The sequence below is a fragment of the Candoia aspera genome, chromosome 14 (assembly GCF_035149785.1).
Source record: "Candoia aspera isolate rCanAsp1 chromosome 14, rCanAsp1.hap2, whole genome shotgun sequence".
NCBI lineage: Eukaryota > Metazoa > Chordata > Lepidosauria > Squamata > Boidae > Candoia > Candoia aspera.
The window spans coordinates 12367410-12391774 of NC_086166.1; the positions used below are offsets into that span (position 1 = coordinate 12367410).

Sequence of the window (24365 nt, forward strand, 5' to 3'; positions counted from 1 at the left end):
TGATCTGCTCAGGAGCAAAGGAGATTTCCTCAACTGTGTGGGAGAAAGAGGAGATTTACCAGTAGCCTCTCCAAAAATCAGGGGGCCAGAAAATGCCCCAACCCCAGTCCACCATGCATCGCCTGCCCCCCTTGCCTCCAGACTCCTTCTTCCAAGGGATTGTGCTGCTCTCTGCATTTCCCGACAAAGCTGCTGCAGTCATGCACCGCTGCCTGTGGCCATCTCTGGTTTTTGGTGCTCTGGAGACGCAGGTGGTCCCTGTGAACCTTGCTGCCCCAGCGCTTCAGCTTCCACCCCTCCGTTGCTCTATCCAGACCCAGCGCTAAACCCTTGGCAGCCCTTGGGATGACGCTGCCCTCCACGGAATGGCTCTTCGGGATTAACGAAAGAGCTGCAACATCTGTTCCTCGCACACTGCATTCCAAAGGCGGCCGGAGCAAAACCATCAATCCACTTTTGTTAGCAGGCACGTGTTGGGAGAGGCAGACGAAGGCAGGGTTGAAAACAATCCGTTCTCGGCAAAGAGCTCTTTCAAGGTCAGAAGAGTCCCATCGATCCTATTTCTTTGAGGTTGAGGGCTCCCCAATCCTGGCAAAAAACCCCATGTAGATGGTTTGGGTCACCTGGAAGAAGGCAGACAACTGTTGTTCCAGCCGCACTGGGGGGTTACAGATGGCTTTGCAGTGGAGAGAGTGGATCGGCTGCACCGTCTCAGACCATTGCTGGAAAGAATAAAGAGAATTTAAGATTTCCAGTCCAGGACAGAATGTCCTATCTCAAGCCAGGGGGAACAGCACTCGAACGATTTGATGGACTTTCCCTCATTTATTGGTGAGATGGGAAGCAGTGGGCCTAGGGGAGGATGGGCGTGTGGGTCTTTCTTAAGAAATGCCTTGTGTTGTGTTGTTGTGTTGTGTTATTTTTATCTTTGCAGAATCAGTGAGTGATGGTTGAGGACATTTGCTGGAGAGTAAAGGGGTTACATTTACAAGGTGGTGTGACAAGCCCCAGGACAGTTTGGCAGGGCTAAGTTAAAGTTTGCAGTAGCTTTTCCAAAGTGGCTGTGCCCTAAAGTGCTGTGATACATGCATTGGGTTGGAATTAAACCCACATTTTGAAAGCTTTGAAGGAGCTTCAAAGATGGGCTTTCCCCAGAGATAAGATGGATCCTCAGGAAAGGGTTTAAGAGAGTTGTAAACAGATAGCGAAGGAGCAGAGAACAAGGAGGATCTATGGTACAGAAGAAATGAGTATTTAGCTATCACCAAAACGAACCTGCTGATCCAGAAAACTACAAGAACAGGGGAATTTCTGAGCACGTCAATATCTCCCCTTTTTAACATTCCTGAATAGCTTTAAGAGGATGGCTGAGAATCCTTCTGCTAAAGCCCTCCCAATGCCAAAGTTGCTTTAGTTTCTCAATTCACGGACCTTGACAGAATTCTCATGTCTCTGGTTGTACACAAAGATTCTGCTAATTTCTGTTAGCTGATGAGATGTCTGTTAGAAGCTTGGAGAAGACATGGAAAGTACGTTAGGGCTAGAGGGACATCCCTGTTAAAGAAGGAAGAAAAGTGTGGAGAATGCTGTTTCTGGAGGAAAATAAATAACTTCTGGATTTCAGGGCAAGCATGTGTTTTGGCCAAACGATAGGCGTAGGAATGGCATTCTGAAAGTTATTGCTTTCAGGCTAACAGCATAGATTCCATCCAACATCTGTCATCCATGTTCAGCCACCTGTAGTGTTGGGGTTGTTTCTCTGCATTTATGTCAGGGAGGAGCAACTTCCACTTCGTGACCGTCACAGATTTCTTGGACGCCTCTTTTAGTTGGTCACCAAAATGGCTTGAGTACAATTTGCTACTGAAAGTAGCAGCACATCATAGCATTGCATTTTGGTAGTGAACATTTTGAAACAGTTTCTAGCTTCTAGATCCCTGAAATCATTAGGGGTTGGGCTAGAAACACCCAGCAGACTTTATCTATCTGCCTCCTTACAGATGTATATTGGAATATACGTATTTTAAGATCTCTTTCCATAAAGGTCAGATGGATATTGAAATTGATCTCTTTATATTTTAAATTATACTTTCTTGTATCTCTTTTCAAAGGCCAGAAGGGATTAGTACAGGCAATGGCAAACCACCCTGCTCTATAGTCTGCCAAGGAAGCGTCACGAAAGCGGCGTCCCCCCAAAGGGTCAGACATGACTCGTTGCTGGCACAGGGGACCTTCCACCTTTCACATGTACTATTATGTGTCTGTTTAATATTTATAACTGTCTTTAATTTGAAGAGAAACTAATTATTGGACAAGGGTGGCAAAGGTATATATCAGTGTTTCTCAACCTTGGCAACTTGAAGATATGTGGACTTCAACAAAATTTGAAATAGGATTTTGGAATTAATTATAAAGAATCCTTCCCATGGGAAAATGCTTTGGTTTTGAATTCTTTCTTTTTAAAAATAGGATAAGACTTTAAAAACTGGACACTAGAGGGAACTAGAAGGAACTAAAGATTATAATTAAAGGAGAAGAACACTCAAACCCAACTTACTAATACAAAATGAAGCAAAATGTTTTAACATTGGACATATTAAAGGATATTTTTGAACAATGGACCCAGAAGTTCATTTTAAGAGTGTCTGCCTTTATAGATAGACTGTATTTAAAAGATGATATGGAAGAGGAACAAGTATTACCTGACATGATTGAGGCTGATTTGAAAGTGGATTTAAAAATGACAGGCTACAAGAATGACACGGAAAAAAATGTTACGTTGGACATACAAAAGAAGCTGGTTGATGTCTTAATAATTAAAAGGGATATACAAATAACAAACCAAGAGAGATACTGGGATAATTCTCCTATATTGGATTTACAAAAGATGCTTGTTAAAGCTTTGAAGAATTTTATGAGACCCTGGGAGACAGGGGGAAGAGCCACAGCCTAGGCTATGGTCTGATAAATGAAATTTGAGTCCTAAGGAGGGATGGGGTGGCAAAGGCATCTCTGAAGGGACTGTCTCTAGTTTTCAGGAGAGTTAAAGTGAGGGATAGGGGGAAGTGCCTTCAGACTTGCAAGATTCTGTTAATGTAACCTTACAATAAAGATGGTAAGGCTATACAACAATGGTACTCATTGTTGTGCTTCTTGTCTGGATGACCTCACAAGGCTGACATCAATCTTGCAAGTCAGCTGGTTCTGGGGACTAATCCAAGGTGCCCTGCATGTGAAAAAGGAACGGTTGGGTAGCCGGAGGTGCAGTGATCTTTACACTTTGATTAGGACTGTGTCCAACAAGCCAGCTTGGGAGATCAGCAAGCAGATGGCCTAGGGGATAATATTCTCCCCACCACTTTGACAAATACGGTCTAGCATAGTGATTGATTTAAAGATTAATTTGTTAGTCACTTTGAGGGGGGTGTTAAAGGGAAAGGCTGCAGAGGGAGGAGAAATAGAATCTGGCCAAAAAGAAAAAGAGAGAGAGAGAGAGAGAGACAGAAAAGTGTGGAAATCTAGATTCCTACCCACATTTACCCCAAGAATTAAAGATCTGTATTCTGTATCCTCCAAGCCGGGACATCCATGGGGGTGGGATGTCAAAATAATCAATATGGTGGTCTCAACCATGCAAGCAAAGTCTCGCTCCCTTTCTACATGCAGCTGCCCTCTTGACCTTTTTGCCACCCCCCCATGCCCCTCCTCCCAGCATAGGTAGTCCAGGGTGGTTATTTCTGTGTGTTTTAGTCAGAGCAGAGCTGATTTCTTCAGCATTTTATTAGAGCATTCCCATTTGGTTAGATCAATGTTTCTCAACCTTGGAAATTTTAAGAGGTGTGGACTTTGACTCCCAGAATTCCCCAGCCAGAATCCAGTTGCAGGATTCTTAAGCTTAGCTGGGTTATGAGTTAGATAAAAGTTCTGTCTTCCATTGATTGGGCCTGTGTGTGTGTGTGTGTTTTCAAATTCTGGGCAGCAAGGAAGGCTGCTCTGTAATGAAGAGATATAGAGCAGACCATCTACTGCTTCAGAATGGAGTTCAGATCAAGAATAGCACCAAAATACTGAAAATCACCCTTGAAAAGAGGCAGGAGGATGGAGGTTAGCTTCATTTCACAGGGGAAGAGAACATTTGGGAGTCTGTAGCCAGATGGCATTCCAGGATAGCATCCTGTGTCACGAAGCACATAAAAACCATGCAGAACTCCGATTGCATCATCCTGGCAACCATCTTGACTTTTTAAACCACCCGTGGACACCCCTGGATGGGGAAAAGAATGTCTCAAGCAACCTGAGATGCTGCAAAACAAGCCCTTTTTCTTGGGAAGAAAACAGACATAGGGAGGCAGTTTTCAGCCTCACAGTATTGCCATGGCATAGTGGCTTCAATTAATTTACTTTGGGAGCATTTGGCTTCCCTGAACCTCTGCAGCGGCTACATGTTCACCTCATCTAAGAGGATAACTGTGGATCTAAAGCCTTTTTAATCTTCCCAATATGTTAGCACATTGAGGTTTGACGAAGTCCAATCAGACATGAAACTGCAAAGCTTTTACAGCTTCTCCAGAAAAAGGCCTGTGCTGTAACACTAACTTTGTCACTAAACCTGTAATGGTAAATTGGGAATGATCTTGAGAGATGGGGTGAAGAGATGCTGCCTAGGGAATGGTCAGATAAGGGATGGCTTAGCCTGCAGGTGGATAGTGGGTGGGGCAAGAGGCTCAGAAAGGACCCTTCCTAGTTTCTCAGTCTGTAAAGTAGATGGCAGGAGATAACTGCATGACAGATAAACTAATTCTACTTTATTGTAAAGCTACATTGACAGAATCTTGCAAGTCTGAAAGTTCAATTCTCCTGCCATCACCTTTACAGCCCAAGAAACTAGGGAGGGTCTCTTCTGAGCCTGTTGCCCTACCGACTATGCAGCTGCGGGCTATGCCCTCTCTTATCTGATCAGTCCTTAGGCAGCATCTCTTCCCCTGTCTCCCAAGGTCATTCCCACATACCATTAAACTACCTACTTGTATTCTGGGAGACATCTTGGCTTTAAATTTGCAGAGGTTGGCAGAGAATTTTCCCAGCTTTGCAACTGGTCTCAGAAACAGAAGCCTGCCATCTGGCTTCAGAAGCTCTGATTCTGAGATATCTCCCAATAGTTACAATAAGTTTTGAAATCTGACCATGTAGTAACAGACTTGGAGCTCTTCTTGCATCCATGGCCATCTCTCTCTTTCTTTGTCACGAACACTCTCAGACACAAGAATGCATGCATACAAATATGCGATCCTTTATCAATATTCCAGTTTAATTGATTCAGATAGGAGGATATTGGCTGGCCCAGCACTTTGGGAGGGTAGTAGGCCATCATTGTCCCTGGGAATGCTGGGATATCCACTAAACCAGAAGGAAAAATAAGTCCAGGTGGGATTGTGGATGAAATGAGGCAGCCAGGAGCTAGTCAATTATACCTTGGGTCACTTCATGTGAAGTGGGCTATTCAGCTTCTTGGCCATCCTGCTGTTTTGGGTGCCTTCAGGTCTTCACAAAGAGGACAGGAGAAAGGGCATCGCCCAAGAGAATGGTGCCCCTACAACCTAGCTGTGTACCTGTGGGAGTATTGACTTTGTAGGAGACCTGTATTTCATCTTCCATGAGGTCACTATTCCCATAATTGAACCAGAAAAAAAAAAAGGAGAAGGAGAAATATGTTGTGCCAGTGAGCTGTCCAGTTCCTCCAGCAGTTGCAGCAAAGTGGCCATTGTGGTGCAACATCCAGCAGTCGGATGGGAGGGGTAGTCCTTCAGTGGGCCAACTGGAAGCCATGAGATTTCTGACTTCCAAAATCTCTCTTCTGTGTAACCTAGAATGTCTGAATTGGAAGTCTTCAGCCACAATAACTGAAATAACAATACTTCCATGTGGGAGCTCCTTGGATGGGCCTTCCTTCTTTGGGGATTTAATGGAAGGGTATGAAACGAGAAGTCTGAAGTTCAATGGAGCGCTGGTGATTGTACATTGAAATACACAGCCTCTCACACTTCTTGGCCACCACATAACTAATAAATGCAAGAGCATAATACTCCATCTGAAGAACGTTGGAATACTCACTTTCGAAGATATTTGGAATGTAAGTTCTCCTTCATCGAACTGTTGAGAACTGTAATTCCACACACACACACACCCCGCAACTGTTGCTTGTTTTGTCCACAAAATGTCACCTACTATGTATCTGTGATGGTTGCTTTTGGTCTTGTTGGGCTGGGCCCACCTCTTAGCTGTGCCCTTTCTCTCCGTTGCTATGGCTACAGCCATTTTGCATCATCCGGCTCTCTAATCATCCTATTCCAGCACCCCCTGGGCTGTTAATCAGATTAAGTGGTAGACTGGCCAGAGAGAGAAACTGGATGATATGATACTGGTGTTTGGCAGCTGGAGTTTTAACTGTCTGTCGGAAAGGGATGGGGAGGAATGCCAGGGGAATATGGTGGGGGAAGGAAGAATGGAAGGCCTTGCATGGACTTCGTACCCATGTCTTGCATGGACCTCTTACAAAGGTCCATGCCTAATATGTGAAGGGACACCAGTTCCCCACTCCTGAGTGACAGCCGCTTAGGACTCTGCCCTCTACCTACCCAGATAGATGGCAGTACCTGGCTGATGTTGACTGACCTGGCAAAGCTAAGTAGCACTGGACCTAGTTAGTACTTTGATGGGAGACTCTAAATCAATACCCAACCTTGGGTCAAAGACTCTCCCAAAGAAGGCAGTGACAGATCTCTTTTCTCCTGTTGCCAAGAAAATGACATGAATATGATCACGAAGTCACTAGGAGTCTAGCTCAGCATCTTTACCTTCTTTAGACAACTAGTTTTTGTCTAGTCTGCTCTTCCTGATGGCTCTATACAGTTTTACTACCTGAATGAAGATAGCGTGATTCTCAGTTTTAGTTGCTGGAGGATGAAACGGATGGAAATGAACTACTCTGGGAGAGAACTCAGCCATCCTGGCTAGTAATACTTCCCTTCCATTTTAGTTCTTACTGGGAATTTTTTCTTTGTTTCTGCTCTACATCATCTTCACCATCATTGTCAGACTTCACACTAGGCACAGCAACAAATCGCTACTCAGCAAGGCTAGAGAAGTTGTTTTGTTGCAGAGGTATCTGCTGAGAAGACAGAAATCCAGATCAATCTTAGGACTGAGAGAAGAACAGCCCATCCTTGGCCTTTTGCGCCTTCCTTTTAGAGGTAACGCGGTGGCGCTGCGGGTTAAACCGCTGAGCTGTTGATCGGAAGGTCGGCGGTTCGAAACTGCGCGGCGGGGTGAGCTCCCGTTGTTAATCCCAGCTCCTGCTCACCTAGCAGTTCGAAAACATGCAAATGTGAGTAGATCAATAGGTACCGCTTCGGCGGGAAGGTAACGGCGTTCCGAGTCGTCATGCTGGCCACATGACCCGGAAGTGTCCTATGGACAACGCCGGCTCCAAGGCTTAGAAACGGAGATGAGCACCGCCCCCTAGAGTCGGACACGACTGGACTTTACGTCAAGGGAAACCTTTACCCTTACCTTTAGAGGTAACAGATTTGGGGCTGTTCTCTTCACAGCCTTGAGATTCAGAGGCATCTGTTTGATGTTCACAGAAGAGGTTCTGTGTGACCTGAGATTTATTGCTTCCGATCTCACTGGCTTCAACTCTTCCACCCACCCACATCCTTTCCCCCCCCCCATTCAATTGTGTCCAACTTTCAGAGACTGCCTGGACAAGTCCTTGCAGTTTCCTTGACAAGGTTTTTCAGAAGGGGTTTGCCATTGCCTCCTTCTTAGGGCTGAGAGAGTGACTGGCCCAAGGTCACCCAGCTGGCTTTGAGCCTAAGGTGAGACTAGAACTCACAGTCTCCTAGTTTCTAGCTTGGTGCCTTAACCACTACACCAAACTGGTTCTCTTTTCCACATCCTTACCCTCACCTGAATGAAAGCCATCCTGAATTGAAGAGGATCAGTCCCCCTAAGTTGAAGGGGAAAAAAAACCCCTTGTGTGGTCCCCTTTCCATGTTCTTAGCAAATCTGAGAACAGCCTCCCCTTTTAAAAAAATCACTGACATTGGGAAAGGATTAATCTTCGTATCAAGAAAACATGGTATTCTACTGAAGTTTCTGGTACCTCTGTAGATCTGCTAAACTGGCTGATACCTGCCCAGTGGATTGTGGCCACATTCTGCTTTGTCCATCTTGGACAAAATTCCATCTATTGGAATTTTCCTGTTTGTTTATTGTTTTTTGATTATTCCGCTGTAAATCGCTCAGAGTCCCTCTGGTGGGAGGAGATGGGCAGTGACAAATTTGATGAATGAATAAATAAATAAATAAACTCCCTGAATCCCCCAGCCAATGGCCAACGGCTAGGAATTCTGGGAGTTGAAGTCCACACATCTTAAAATTGTCAAGTTTGTAAAACACTGGGGTAGAGAAATTGATTTAAGAACTTCCAGGAGGTGTGAAAATTGAAGTATTGTTGCCTTTTACCCTATTTGCAAGTGTTGCTGATTTCCTTAATAGCGATTAATAGATATTACTTTCCCACCACCAAACGGAGCCTCCTAACCGATATGGAATCTATTGGTAATTTATTTTGCATCTGCTGAACTTTGACTTGTTGTGAACGATTGTCTTCTGCTAAAGGCATGAAAATAACATTTCAAACTTTGATAAGCCTCGACCTCAATCACATCTTGATTTATAGTAATTTGCCTAATCCTAGGCTTTTTAGAAGTGTGTGTGTGTGTGTAGGAGGGGTTTGAAATCAAAATGTGATTTCTTTAACTACCCGAATTCACACAGCAAAAAATGAAAAGGGAAATTAAATCCCACACTTGCTGTGGCATGGAGTTTGTTGAATTCAACATGGAAGCTTCGGATGCCAAAGAGAAATGATTGGTTCATCAGCTGATGAAAGTTTACAGGGAGTTCTATGTTTATATGAGGTCTTCTTCAGCTGAGTATTCATGATCCTCTTTTTGGTGTGCTCTTTCAGGACACTAATGGGGCCCCATGGAATGGATCGCCACATGCATTGCTTTGACTTCTACGACTGTGCCAACGGGTTGGGTGAGTGCACTGGCTTTGAAAACCGAGCCGTAGAATTTCGATTCATTTTTTTTCCCAAGGAACCATCACTCTTCAGATCTTCCAGCTATCACAGCTGGGCCTTTTTGCTTTCCCTCTTTCCCTTTCTTCTCTTTCTCTCTTCTTCTGTCAAAGTACATCTGCTGCAATTTCAGGCACTGAAGGTAACAGCCGTTCCTCACATCAGTCTTTGTGGAAAATGTCTAAGAGGTTTCATCCTTAAAACGTGATTTGCTCACATTTAGGAACCCTAAACACAAACACAGTTGTCATATGCAGCGGTTCATCCAGTGATATGAATAGCCTTGTGGATTTCAGAGCAATATGTGGCAATAGTAGGAGGAGTCTAAACCATATAAGTTAAGGTTCCGATTTCTGAGCTGCATCTCCAACAGCATGACAGCGTTGTAGGAAGTGTTTGCAGCAGCCTTCCTCAACTTTTTGACCCTGGAGGAGCCCTTGAAATATTTTTCAAGCCTTGGGGAACCCCTGCACATCCAGGCACCAACATAGGCCAGAATTTACAAAATTATTTGTTTCATGGGTAGGCCTGTGTATACACATTAAGTGCTCTTAAATTAAAAATGAAGAATGAAACGTACATTTTTCATGTGAAGTTGCCCAAATTTGAAATATTTTTTAAAACAAATTGTGATCTCCCAGGGAACCCCTAGTGACCTCTCACAGAACCTGAGGGTTCCATGGAACCCTGGTTGAGAAACCCTGGTTTAAAGTATTCCATTCTGGGGAAAACCCTTGTTTGATTAATGATTTGTCTGAGTAATGCTTTAATGCAATGAATAATGACGAGTCTCAGCATTTATCTCAGACATGTGCACAGTTTAGTGTGTGTTGAGGTAGAAGGGAGATATATAAAAAAGTTGCATTCTTGCTTATCCCACTTAGACGCTTATTGCTCAATAAGGTGCTTATTATTGTATTTATTTCTAGAGCTGTACAAAATGTTCAAAAGGGTTGTTTTGTCAAGTGTGTTCTGCAGGCAGTTACATTCTCAGGAAAGCTTGGCACAGGGCTCTGAAGGCTGTCTCTGCCTGCCTGCACATGTTTCGCCATGCGCAAAGAACAATCCTGCTGGATTTCCAAAGCTGAAGGTTCTTCTTTTGCATGTAGAGACAAACAAGTTTCTTTTGAAGCTGCCATGCTGAGCCAACTGAAAAATGCAAGTCTTTAATGCTTCAAAAAGTGGCCTTTGTTTGTACTATTTATTTGCAAAGCATTCCTTTCAAATGCATTGAAAGCCGTGAATGTCATTTGCTTACTGTTACAAAAAGTCCTCTGGTTCCCTGTTTGCTTATCTGACCCCTGGCATGAAGGAGCTGAAGATCTTGCTGGGTGCAGATTCTCCTGCATTTCTCCCCCAGTTCTCCTTCAATCTGATGAAAATAAATTTCCTTCTGAAATTTTGTTCAAAAGAGGAAGAGAATTTTGGAAAAAATTCTCCTGGACAAAGGACACTCTTCTTGCATTGATATATTGATAATTAGCCAATAATCTTGTCTCCGCTGCTCAATATTCTTTCCCACCCTTCCATTCCATCAGAAAATGGTTTTGTTCCAGTTGAAGCACTAATATCCCTGCAAAGAAGTACTCCTGCTTTTGAGAGACAGTTGGATAATTTATCCTTCCCTTAGAGAAATCATCCAGCCAGTTTCTGTCACAAATGGGGTAGAAAATTGCAAAGGGCCATTTGCATCAGCTGTAGTAATTACCCACAATTCCCCTTCCTGCTGCCATGTCAGAAGCATGGTGGGAAACTCAAGCAGCAGTCAGAAACCTCTGCAGAGTGTTTGATTGAACGTGAGCTAAGTATGGGCTCTCCCTATTTTCTGAATAGGCTGTGCCCCAATGGAATTTCCTATCACCAGATATACTGTAAATGCAGCACCCTCATTCCTGACTTTTTAGGGAATGATTTAAAATGTGGCTTATTCTAAGAGTGTTGGGACTGGAGAAAGAAGATTGCAGGAGGTGGATGGAGGTGCAGAGAGGAAGTAATAAATCAGAAGATATCTGGTAGCACCTTTTCCAACCAACAACAGTCCTTTTTTTCTTGCCATGCAATGACCTGGTTACAGATGTGGGAGCTCATATGTAAGATGCTCAGGTGTAAAAAGTAGTATCTGAAATAGTGGCAAGGAGGGGAAAAAATCCTCCTTTTTTTCCCCTCTACCAATTCTCATTCAGTCTGACGACAGAGAATTTGCTTTAGCAATTCTTTCAAAGGAGAAGAGAATTTTGGTGAATGTTTGTGGTTGGACTGGGGTGTTCTTGCAGTTACTTGGAAACAAGGAGGCCAAGGGGTGGTTGTGAATGTCCATTCTGGGCCATGCAATTCCTGTCTGAAGATTACTTGGCCACATTCCCGGGTCTTCAGGCCAGTTGGCAAAACCATTATCTTCAGCGCCTTGAGAAAAGCCAGCAGGGTTGGGGCCAATCTGATCTCCAGGGGGATGATGTTCCACAGAGTGGGCTCCATGGCAGAAAAGGCTCTCTTCCTGGGTCCTGCCAGATGACACTCCCTGGGTGGTGGGACTCGCAACATGCCCCTCCTGCTGGACCTGATGGGACAGGTAGATATAACTGGGGAGAGGTGGTCCCTCAAATAACTAGTAGCACAATAATCTTTGCCACCTCCAAGGATAAAGTCAGTCCAAAGACTACCAAGAAACTTGAAAAAACAAGTCCCAAACACTCTGAGAAAAAGGTCGATAACAGAAGGTGTGGGGTGGGGAGGAGAAATCAGAGAAGTGGCAGGACAGATTTCAGCTGAGCATTAATTTGGACCAAACTGGGTGTTGGAGTTGAGTGGAGTGGCACAGATTTCTCTTGGCAAAAGTAACATGGGTAACTGGAACCCCCTGATAGACTTTTTGCATGAAACAGAAGAAAATGCACTTATGATTTGTGGTTTTGACGATTAGGAAAAAAAATGGATAATAGAAAAAAGTTAGCTTTTTTTGTAATCATAGAGTAAGAGGTAATTTGGCAATTGCACTTACATTTGCTGCAAAGGAAATCAGAAGCTTCTTCTTTCTATTTCTTTTTATTCTTTCTTTCTGCTCCCTCCCTCCTCTTTCTTTCTTTCTTTCTTTCTTTCTTTCTTTCTTTCTTTCTTTCTTTCTTTCTTTCTTTCTCTGTTTATTAGTTTGTGTTAGTTTTTATGCTCTTTGTAAAACATTTAATAGAATGTGTGTGTGTGTGTGTGTGTGTGTGTGTGTGTAAATAAAGTAACATGGGCATCACAACTCTGGACTTGTCTCTTCATGGGAAAGTGACTCATTAGCGACCCCTTGTTCCCTTTCCCGTTTCCCTCTGGTAGACCCTGTTGGCTCCCAGATCTCAGTGCTGCATTGCAATGGCTGAAGGTCAGAACAAGGAGACGTGGGCCTAATTTTAGCCACGTGGAGGTTGGGAAGGGCTTGGCTTGGCCATTAATAGCTCCTATAGTAGGATCCAATTCCATCCTTCTGCTTTTAGTCTCACAGAATAACGCATCAGCTCATGTTTTCTTCATTGCTTGTTGATCTGTGGGATATTTTGCCCGAGCTTTCTCTGATAAGAGGCTAGCCCTGAGCAAGTGATATTAAGCGGATATGAATGAATTATGGTGGGTGGATCATCATGTTCCTGTGCAGTCCAGCAGCTGGGCACTGAGTCTTTCTAATACCAGTCCTCCACCATACATCTAATGCCTCTGAATGCACAGCTCACGAGAAAAGCTTTATTTCACAGCTTCCAATGAAGACGAACCTATGTGTTGATCCAATATTCCCTCCACTTTGACTGTAATGCATTTAGGAGAGCAAAATTATTGGATCTACGATGCTAGACAGCCATTCAACCATCCCTTTTTCATATATACAGTATATATATATAAGGGGAAGGAGCAATTGCGTTAGTGATTTGTATATGTGCTTATGGAAGGATTTATAGAAATAATGTGATCTTGGATTGATACAGAGTAAGGGATTGATTGTGGAAATCCCTGTATATTCTTACTGTTCAAAGTCGGAAGTCACCTCTGTATGTAATCTTTACAATTCTTTTTTCTTGTGTTTCACACCTTTTTAGTTTTCTTTTTTTTTTTTGGTAGTTTTTTGCTTTTTTCTGGTTTTTAATCTTTGTTTCAAACTTAATAAAATTCTTATTAAAATATTTCCCTTTTTTCCAGCACACTTTTTTTCCCTTTCCGCCATAAACAAAGAGAATTCCTTGTCAAGTTCTCACCTTTAGGGCCCAAAGAACAAAATGGAACCCAAATGGAAACACCAAAATAAAGGAAAGCTTTCATTTATGTTCTATTCATTTCTGTAGATGATTGTTCGGAGGGCTATGAAATGAACTGCCTATAAAGGGAGTATGATGCAAATATAGCTATGAAACTTTTAGAAGCAGGTGAGTTTAAAAGGGGACAACCCTAAGGTAAACAACAACAACAAAAGTCTAAAGCTGATACTTGTTAGTACCTTAAATGCATCAAAGGGAGTTGCAAAATTTAAGCTTTGGATTTGTCCTGTGTTTGTAATTTAAAAGGGAAGGTTTAGGGAGGAGCCACTCAAATCTGGAATTTGGGTCTGGTTTTGCTTTTTGCTTTCTCCCAAAGCACCACTGATATTTTTGAAAAGCATCCAGTGTAAAAGAAGCCCAAATAAAATAGAATAAATGCTGAGATTAGAAATCAGCAGCTGGAGGAAAGATCACCATCATCAATAATGCATTTATCCTGAAACGTAGTCCTTATTTTTCCATATCAACCCCAGAGAGCACTGTAGGAAAGATGCTTGACCAATTCTTTGTATGGAAAACTGTCCTTTTATGATATATAGGCCAAGCAATCACATTCTCTTTTGTGTTTGTCCGCATGAGGATCTGTGTTTACTGGTAAGATATGGCCACCTGCCGCACATTCTAATAGAATTATGTAAATAAAGAGGCAAAAGTACCAGAGATTTCTCTCACTTTGGAGAACCCTATAAGCTTTTGCTATTTTCTCACTAAAGCTGCAATTAAAAATAGCTTTCCCTTTTGGGATTATGGGGTGAACAAGAGGTGACAGCTTTTTAGTGAATTCATTTCAAACTTTGAGTTAACTCAGTCCACCAAGATCCTCCTGGACAAGAATAGATATAAAAGAAGTTGCTTGCTCAGAAGAAAGGTAGTTTAGAGTTCTGATGTAACTGCAATTTGCTTGTTCCCTGAGTACCAATGGCAAATTCAGTTTCTTTCCATTTCCCTATTCTTTAATCTTAAAATCAGTGTGTATGAGTTCAGTATTATTCTGAACAAGTCTTAAAAAATAGAAAGGGCATGAAAATTCATTGGTAATTTTGTGGGGTGGTTTTCTCCTAGCATCTGTATTTTTCTTATGTTGATAGTTACTGTACGTTTTTGTACATTTATTTTCACTGCCATATGCATTATGGGCTGACTTTTTCCTAATAAGTGTAACAGTCATGGGGAATCGCATTGCAAAGTTCAAAGAAAGGTAAATTTCAAAGGATGATTGGAACATTAATAGCAGAGTTTCCATTATGAATCTTCCAAGTAAAAAAGGTGAAAGCAAAAATACCTTCTTTGGGACCAGCCATTCTTTTTAAGTCACTGTTAAAAAAAAAAGAGTTGCAAGCTCCATTAGTAAAAGAAAAAGGGAAAAGGGAAAAGGAAGGAAGACCTGGGGGGAATTTTAGTCATTATATTAGCTACATACTTAACTCCAGCAAAGGAGAACCTAAAGAATTCACTTCACATGAATCTGGTCAGTGCAAGTGCTAAATTCTATTTGATTGATTATGTGCCCTCAAGTCATTTTTGACTCCAAGTGACCACTGAGCTAGACTTTCTCCATGACGATCTATCCCTGGTTGGAAAGTTCTTTCAAGCCTTCCAACAGTGCATTCATCGTCAGTGTAACTGAGTCCATCCACATCCTTGTCTTCCTCTTCTTCTCTTACCTTCCACCTTTCCCAGCATCAGAGCCTTCTCCAGAGAGCTGGGTCTTCGCATAAGGTGTCCAAAGTAGGATAATCTGAGCCTGGTCCTTTGTGCCTTGAGTGAGAACTCTGAGCTGATCCGTTTGATGATTGACTGGTTTGTTTTCTTGGCTGTCCATGGTGTTCCCAGGAGTCTTCTCCAACACCAATGTTCAAAGGCATCAATACGCTTCCTATCCTGCTTCTTCAAAGTCCAACTTGCACTTCCATAGAGTGACACAGGGAGTACCATGGCTTGCATGATTCTGATCTTTGTTAAGTATAGACACATCACAGCATCTGAATATCTTTTCCAAGGCCTTCTTGGCTGCCCTACCAAGTGCGAGTCTGCATCATATTTCTTGACTGCTTGTTCCTTTACTGTTGATGGTTGACCCTGAAAGGCAGAAGCTCTCCACCACTTCAGTTTTCTTTCATGGGCAATTCTAAGGCTGGTTGTTCTGCCTGTTGTCATTAGTTTGGTCTTCTTTATATTTAATTTTAGTCCCTTTTTTTTTTTACCATGCTCTTTGACTTTTAGTATATGGGACACAGTGGCGCTGCGGGTTAAACCGCTGAGCTGCCGATCGGAAGGTCGGCGGTTCGAATCCGCGCAACGGGGTGAGCTCCCGTTGCTAGTCCCAGCTCCTGCTCACCTATCAGTTCAAAAACATGCAAATGTGAGTAGATCAATAGGTACCGCTTCAGCGGGCAGGTAACGGCGTTCCGTGTCGTCATGCCAGCCACATGACCACGGAGGAAGTGTCTACGGACAAACGCCGACTCTTCGGCTTTGAAACGGTGATGAGCACCGCCCCCTAGAGTCGGACACGACTGGACTTTACATCAAGGGAAACCTTTACCTTTACCTTTACCTTGACTTTTAGTACTAGGGTTTGAAGATCCTTTGCATTTTTGGTTATCAGGGTTAAGTTCTATAATAGATGTAGATATAGATTCTACTGTACATTCCATCTGCTGGGATAATTCTCTCTTTGCCAATTCCCAGGCTCAGTACAACCACAGTTCTTCATAAGATACCAAATTCCTTACTTTGGGAGTGTTGTTCAGCATCACATGGACATTGCTAACAACTATGTTTCCCCCCAATGTCATATCAACATATGTAATGATGTGAAATCAAAAAGGATCCCCAAAGGAACATGGCCAAATCATATGAAAGAAGTTGCATCAATAAACATGGAGCTAATTTTCTGTTTCTGAGATAAATAGAGATGCCCTGAATGCATTCTACTGTGCTTAGTGATTCTCAATGGGATAAATGCATATTTATTTGAATGTATTTTCACTCACTCTGGTGCCCTCACTAACTTATAGGTCCCCTGATTCAGTGAAGGAGAAATTTTGATTTTCAGACCCGTACATAGACTTGCCTGGTGAACTAGGGGGGTGCCATCTGTGACATCACTGTGTTTCTTTTTCATTGGTAGGTATTAAAGTGATTGGTGGCATTAAAGAATTCACTGGAGAGGAATATGGAGTTTATGTCAAGAGAATCCTACCGGGGGGAGTTGCTTACATTGATGGTGAGTTTTTATCACTTACATCTGTGGCTTGAAGTCTCCCAGTTAGAGATACTATTTTGTGTTGAGTGCTTGAAAGGTCTCTAGATCACGATCATTAAAACAATTGTGAAATGGATGAGCGGGAACTGGAATCTAGGAAGCTTCCCTGGAGCATCCTCTTCGTCTGCAAAGGATGCGGTAAAAATTAACCCAATACATTGGGCATATCTGAAAAGTGCATTTTGGGTGCCTGGTCAGTGTCATATTGACAAAATGGAGCAGATGTGTCCAGCTAGTATAATGTGTTGTCAGGACCAAGGACAGCTCCTCATAGAGTTTATTGGGAGGCAATAAAAGGGGTCCAAAACATTGCTTCTGATATAGCCTTGAGTAAAGGTGCTCTGAAATTAATCAGAGTTGGTTCTTTTGAAACACTTTCTGAGAATATCCCTCCTCTGAAAAATGAACAAGAATCATTTGCCCAAAATGCTTCACCAGGTTAAATTTGGACTTCTCCTATTTGGATGTTTTTCTCCCCCTCCCAAACTGGTATCTTAGAATAACTCTAGTTTCATATCCTGATCTATAGAAAGGCTGAAGTTGATTTAGTCAAAATTAAAATATTAAAAGACAAAAAATACAAGAACAAAAAAACTGTTTGTGGAAGGAAGATCTGGAAATCAAAGGTTCTGTTTTGTAACTGTTGAGCAATAAAGAGATCCTTACGAGGGTGAATCACTACCTGTTCTGGACATTGCTGGTGAAGGAGAGGGGGGCCCTCTCCAGGGGGAAAAATGCATGCGCAGTACTGTGAGGGTCTTGATTTTAAGGCCTAGTTTTAGAAACTCACAGCACAAGCCACAATGGATATGCGAAGTTCTTTATTAGGTCTTTATCTCAGACTGTCAAAGCCACAACTGGCTCCACTTCCTCCCGCCTCCCTCCTTAAGCATCCCACCTTTTCTTTGTTCCGCCCCTTCCTCTGCGTTGACAGCTTGCATGATGGTGGCCTCTCAGTCTCTCAGTTGTGAATGGGTTGCTGCCATCTGCTCTCTTCTTAACCCTTGCCCCTTCATTGCTTGTAGTCTCTCCTCTATCCTTCCTTCCCTTTGAAGTGTAAGGTTGGAGCACCCAGGTGCAATAGGCTACTGCTTCTGGGTTCTCCATCCTTACAAGCACTGATTCTCTTCACCTCCCTATCAAGAAATCCAGAAGAGAACCGCCTTAGCTTTCTGAGCTTTTCTGGTAGGAATTGCTGGCACCTTCTCAGTGTAGCGGGATTCTGTATGGTAGAACACAGCAATAAACACTACAGCTAAAACTTCTGATCTCAGTGTGGTTCTTCTGTCTATACCCCGACACTCCCCCTCTTTCTGCTTGTATCTGTAGCATCCAGAAATGAACCTGTTGCACATGGATTTAATTATTCCTAATATATTGTATTGCTTTCCCCTTTGCTCAGATTAAAAATTGACCAGAATTAGTGGCAACCTTCAGAGACGTTTGGGTAGCTCACACTTAAATCCTTCAGGGGTTCCAGACTGTACACCCCTAAAATTGATTACACTTGGTCCATCATCTTCATTGTCAGCAGGGTAGTCTTATAGGTCCAAAATATTCACAGTGAATGCTCATGCATCATATGTGCACACGATACCACTACTTCTATGTGACACTTTTCTTTTCCTTTCTCCTCCTTCTTCTGTCTAGGCCGCCTGCAACCAGGAGATCAGATCTTAGAAGTGAATGGGGAAAGCCTGATTGGCGTCACAAATGAGAGGTACAGCATCTGAATAAAGCCTCTGAAGGTGTTTCAGGGCTCAGGTTTAATGCTTGCAGATCATGGTTGGCAATGCTATGGAAGATCCATCAATCAATCGATTTTATTTCGGTCATAGACCAGTATACAGCCATGGAAGATAATTTCAAAAGCTCAGTCTACTTCCAGAATTCCAAGTTAGCATAACCCATCTATACATAAACCTGGCCTGACTTTATTTATTGATAAAATAATGCTGAATTGTTCTTTTGACTTTTCTCACTTGTTCTCATGGCAGTCCCTTGGTCATTTCTTCCCATGCTAAGCAACTGCTCACCTTCAGGCAACTCAGCACTAAGCAGATCTGCTGTCCCTCATAAATAAGCTAACTAAAGTGCATCCAACATTTTCCCATTATCTAAGGCAGGGTTTCTCAACCAGGGTTCTGTGGCACCCTAGGGTCCTGCAAGAGGTCACTAGGGGTTCCCTGGGAGATCACGATTTATTTAAAAAATTATTTCAAATTTGGGCAACATCACAATAAAAAGGTAGGTTTCCTTCTTTATTTTTAGTTGAAGAACACTGTTAATGCATATATACAGGCTTTCCCATGAAATGAATATAATAATTTTGCAACTTCTGGCCTCTATTTGAGTCTGAATGTGCAGGGGTTCCTCAAGGCCTGAAAAATATTTCAAGGGTTCCTTCAGGGTCAAAAGGTGGAGAAAGGCTGATCTAAGGAACAGTCTCTCCCAAGCATGGTTTGATTTCTGGTGGCTACACAAACATGTAGGGCAGAAGTATCAAATTGATTTGCTTGTGCCTTTTTCTGGGATGTTTTTTCATCCTCCAAATCTGGCCTACAGCCCTGGGGTCTCCTAGTAGTTTCCTATCCAAGTATAAGTCAGGTCTGTCCTTCTTAAACAGGTGCTTCTAAGTACCAATAATAGTAATGAAAAATAGGTATGGATAATTGACACTGCAGTAGTTGGAGATGGAAATGGAAATGAAAAAGAAGTAGGCAAAATAGGGAAATGTAAAGATCTTCAAATGGAGGTCAAGCAAATGTGGAAAAAGAAAGCCGTAGGGGTGCCGATAGCGGTTGGTGCTGTATCAAAAGATCTGGAAAAGCACTTGGACACAATCGGAATGGAGAGCATCTCAAGTCATCAATTATAAAAAACTGCATTACTTGAACAGCTCATACATATATTATGATAGCATCTTTAACTCTCCCAAATACCTTGGGAAGGGTCAGATAGGCAAAAGGACCAAATCAAGTTAGAACTATCCAGTAGACTTCTGGGATGTTTTTTCATCTTCCAAATCTGGCCTACAGCCCTGGGGTCTCCTAGTAGATGATGGTGATGGTGATGGTGATGGTGATGGTGATGGTGATGGTGATGGTGATGATGGTGATGATGGTGATGGTGATGGTGATGGTGATGGTGATGGTGATGGTGCTGGTGCTGGTGATGATGGTGATGTGTCATGAGCACCGTTGAGCTGAATGCATCAGCACAACGGCACACATAACAATACCACGGAAACAAGAGCAAGGGATTAAAAGATAAGCAAAGCGACGCACAACAACGGACACAGACCCCGAGGAGAAGGGAACGACCCCGGCCGGAAAATCCAGTCAAGAGAACACAAAGGGGGAAGAAAGAGCGACAAAGACTGGGCAGATCATGAGGCACACCTGGAGCTGTCAGCAGGAACGCAAAGGATATCGCCCAGCTGACAGCAATCACCGGCCGGAGGAAGAAAACAATTACGAGAGGAGCCCGGGGCACCAGCAGGGGCCCCGCGGCCCCTCACCTACCGGCAACGAAGCATACAGGACTTGGGGGGATGACACAACCCAAGGTGGGGGGGGGCGCTGACCGGCGTGGGCTATTTAAACCCCGCACCGGCGCGCTCCCTTCACTCTCAGCTTTTTCCAGCTATGCACTATGCTGAAATAAACCAGAACCTGATCTTCCCTGAATCAGTGTCTGTGTTTTACTCAGTAGTAGGCAGCGCATGACATGATGATGGTGATGATGGTGATGACGACGACATTGTTTAGGTAGAAGCTGATCAGATATTTTTTGATGAGCATCCACTGTGGGCCCTAGTTCATTTCCTTTTCTTAATTTTCAACAGAGCTGTGGACATCCTCAGGACAGCCTCTGGCACCAGCTACATGCGCCTTCTTGTCACCCGAGATGACGATGCTCGGTAGGTCTTTGTTTTATTTGGAGTGGACAATGGATCTGTCTGGAAGCACTTCTTTATCACACTCATTCTGTATAAGAAAGACACCCCGGTTATGACAAGTGACCAAATGCGTTTTCACCAACAGGAGGTATTGATTTTGTGGCTGTTGTACACCCCCTTAAAAAAGTTTTTTCTAACTTATTCACCAGGAGTCTGTCTCAGGTTTGCCATCTGAAGAGCTCCAAAACAATGAACATTGCAAGACTATCAAAATAAGATAAATATATCACAACATGAGCAATTCTTAATTCAATTATACGTAATGCATTACATTTATTTAGCTCCTTTATTTACGTATTGTCTTTCCAAGCATGTCGCACTCGGGTTGTGTTAGTCCTAACTCCATCCCTTTGAAATTAACACAGCCAAAGTTGATTGTGATGACTGTCCCTTTAATTTCAACAGTGCATCTCTTGAATAATTTGTTTGGAAGGCTGATAGCTAAAATAATAGTGACCCACCAAAGGTTTTGCAATTGGCATTAAAAGAACAAAGCCAGGCTGGAAAGCAATCAAATCTCAAATACGGTACACACAGTCTTCACTTAACAACCATAATAGGGACTGGGAAATTGGTTGTTAAGCACTGTAGTCATTAAGTGAGGCATCACATGACCGGATCCAATTTTACAACCATTTTTACAATGGCCGTTAAGCAAACCCAGCTTCCCCAATGGACTTTTTTGCCAGAAACCAGCAGAAAAGTTCCCAAATTGCAATTACATTACCACAGGATGCTGAAACTGGTTGTAAATGTGAGCCAGCTGCCAAGTGCTCAAATTGCAGTCGTGTGACCATGGGGGTGGTGTGATGGTTTGCGACAGTCATAAGTGCGTGTATAGATCATAAAGCTTTTCCCGAGGCCATCGTAACTTCAGACCACCATTAAATGAATGGTGGTTAAGCAGGGACTACCTGTATACTGATGGCCAGTGAAAATGAAGGCTGCTTTTGCAACTGTGGTCCATATCTCCCAATCCCAGAAGGAGAAGGAGAAGGAGAAGGAGAAGGAGAAGGAGAAGACCATGTTTCTTTTGGGGGAGATGGGCAGTGATGAAATTTGATAAATGAATAAATAATAAATAAATGTTTCTTATTAGCAATTCTGGATTTGGACCTTAAATGAGGAACAGTTCCTTGAGATACAGAACAAACAGCATCAAAATGCCAGATGTTGGAATAAAGGATGGAGCTATTACTCTCTGTTTCCTTGGGGATTGTATGGAGGTATCTGACTGCCTCTAATTTTCTTGACAGCCAGTTTGGTGTAGTGGTTAAAAGCAGTGGGCTAGAACTCAGGAGACCCTGAGTTCTAGTCCTGCCTTAGACACAAAGCCCACTGGGTGACTTGGGGCCAGTCCCTCTTTCTAAAGGTAAAACACTTTTGAAAAGGCCAAGGAAACTGCAGGGACTTGTCCAAATAGTTGCCAGGGTTCAACACTGACTTGAAAGCATTGAGCGTAATTCTTTTCCCAGGGAGAGCCTGGAGGGTCTGGTTCAGAAGGGCTTTTGAAGCCCTTTATCATAATAAAAATGAAACACTCCAAGAGTGAGGGAGAAAGAATTGAACATTTTAAAAAACCTACAAGTAGCCAATGTCTGCATCTGAGGCTCCCTTTCAGCTTGTAGCTGAGACCAAATGGCTCTTCGGACCCCCTTTCTAACAGGTTGGACTGATCCAGTTTACAAGCGTGGGAAGCTGAGCTGAGAATATAATGAGAAACTGAGAAAAATAAAATGGACAGATCTATATTCCACATCCTGCAGCCAGGCAGGGTAGGACATGATGGACTTCGGAGTAGCAGAAATAGCCCATCCTTCAGCCCTTTTTATCTTCACATCCATCATCCCTGTGAAGTGATGGAATCAGGAAAAAACTGACCACCCGAGAGGTCTAATTTTAGATGCTAGTGAATTTATACTGGATATAGAATAGCAGAATGCAAACTACTGAATTTGCTAACTTAATATTGCTGCCTTTGAAATGTGCTGGCAAATGTGAGTTCCTGAGAAAAGCTAATTTTAGAATCAAAACAAATACAGGTAGTCCTCACTTAACAACCATTTGTTTAGTGATGGTTCGGACTTATGACGGTGCTGAAAAAAATGAATTATGACTGGTCCTCACACTTACAACTGTCGCAGCATCCCTGCAGTCACATGAACACGATTTGGGCACTTGGCAACCAGTTCACATTTATGACCGTCGCAGCATCCCACAGTCATGTGATCGCCATTTTTAACCTTCCTGGCCAGCTTCTGGCAAACAAAATCAATGGGGGACCAATAATTCGCTTAATGACCATGTGGTTCACTTAACACCCACAGTGTTTCCCATAATGACCGCCATAAAAAAGGTTGTAAAATCAGGTTGGATTCACTTAACAACTGCTTCATTTAGCAATCAAAATTCTGGTCCCAATTGTGGTTGTTACGCCAGGACTACCTGTAGTTTCAAATATATCCAGACTGATGTGATTTTTTTTTTTTTTTTAAAAGACCAACGTAGCTCTCCTAAATAATATTTTGTTTCTTGATCAGCAAGGAATTCTCTGAACTGCTGGAAAAATTTGGATCTCATAGCAGCATAGGTTCTGCTCACAGTTCACCTATTTCCCATGGAGGCGGTGAGTATTTATGATACTGAACTGGCAAATGGGTTGGGGGGAAGTCACCAAAAAATGAAGCAGCATCTCAGTAGCTCATCTGTGCCAAGAGAAGGTGTCCAGAATCCCCATGGGGAGAGGATTGGATTGCTTAAATCAAGTCTGAGCCTTAGGCAGTCATCAGTGTGTAGGGAGTAAGGACAATTACCTCGACAGATATATGCGGGAACTGTTGCTTAGACAAGAGGTGCTGAAACATTTTTTAAGCCCAGAACAGCAAGATAACATTCGGAAGTGGCTCAGGCAGACACCTTCCTAATTCACTGGAGTATAAGAAGGGGGAGGAAGTGCAGCACAATCAGACTGGCCAGATTCTATTATTATGTTCTTGGTGCTCTCTGAGCTTGGCCGTTGGTGTGCAGACATCTCATTAACCAAGGAGGCAACACCATCAGTGCGAGGGAGTGTGGGGTTGGCTCCTGTTGTATGCAGTAGCTTCCCCTGCCAGTGTTGGTGGGGGTGTGGTTTTCTCCTTGGTAGTTCCTTGTTTGGGGTATTGTTTTCTGCTTGATTGTTTGTCTGGTGTTAATCCCTGCTTATCTGGGTGTTGGCTGCTGGGGAGGACGTGTCCTGGTCTTTTGGTTTCCTTCTTAGCTTTTTTTAAATTGTCTCTTTTGGATGGCGTGTAAATGTGGTTTATCTATATGTCGATGACTGATTTGTCTGAATGCCAAGCCTCCAGGAATTCCTTAGAGTTTTTGGATTTAGCTTGGTCTAGGATGCTCACAGTTTCCCAGTTGATTCTAGGGTTGAGTCTGTCCATGTGTTGTGAGATTAAGGAGTTTTCATCGTGTCTTCTAATGGCTAGTTTCCTGATTGACAGTGTGTACTAGGACAAGGCAGGGGTGTCTGGAGGTGGTGGGTGGGCAATTTATATTTAACAGCAAACATGACCATGGAATTGATGCACATAAAAAAGATTGGGGCTTCCATCACCTGATTACAGCTGCCATCTCGACTTTTTGATGCCTCCTTATGGAAGCCTTTGAATGAAGCAGTAAATATTCAGCAGGAGTACTTGATTGCTACGCAAATGG

General features: G+C 42.9%; 1 protein-coding gene across 1 annotated transcript in view; it reads left to right on the forward strand.

Annotated features, from left to right (window-relative positions):
- Positions 1 to 345: 345 nt before the first annotated feature.
- The window catches only part of LOC134505409 (syntaxin-binding protein 4-like), a 47395-nt gene continuing 23375 nt past the window's right edge, over positions 346 to 24365 (forward strand). Inside the window, exons 1-6 of the mRNA XM_063315093.1 lie at positions 346 to 536; positions 9035 to 9108; positions 16568 to 16663; positions 18353 to 18422; positions 20550 to 20624; positions 23204 to 23289. Of these exons, the coding sequence (XP_063171163.1) occupies positions 346 to 536; positions 9035 to 9108; positions 16568 to 16663; positions 18353 to 18422; positions 20550 to 20624; positions 23204 to 23289 (592 nt within the window). The remainder of the gene's footprint in view (positions 537 to 9034; positions 9109 to 16567; positions 16664 to 18352; positions 18423 to 20549; positions 20625 to 23203; positions 23290 to 24365) is intronic.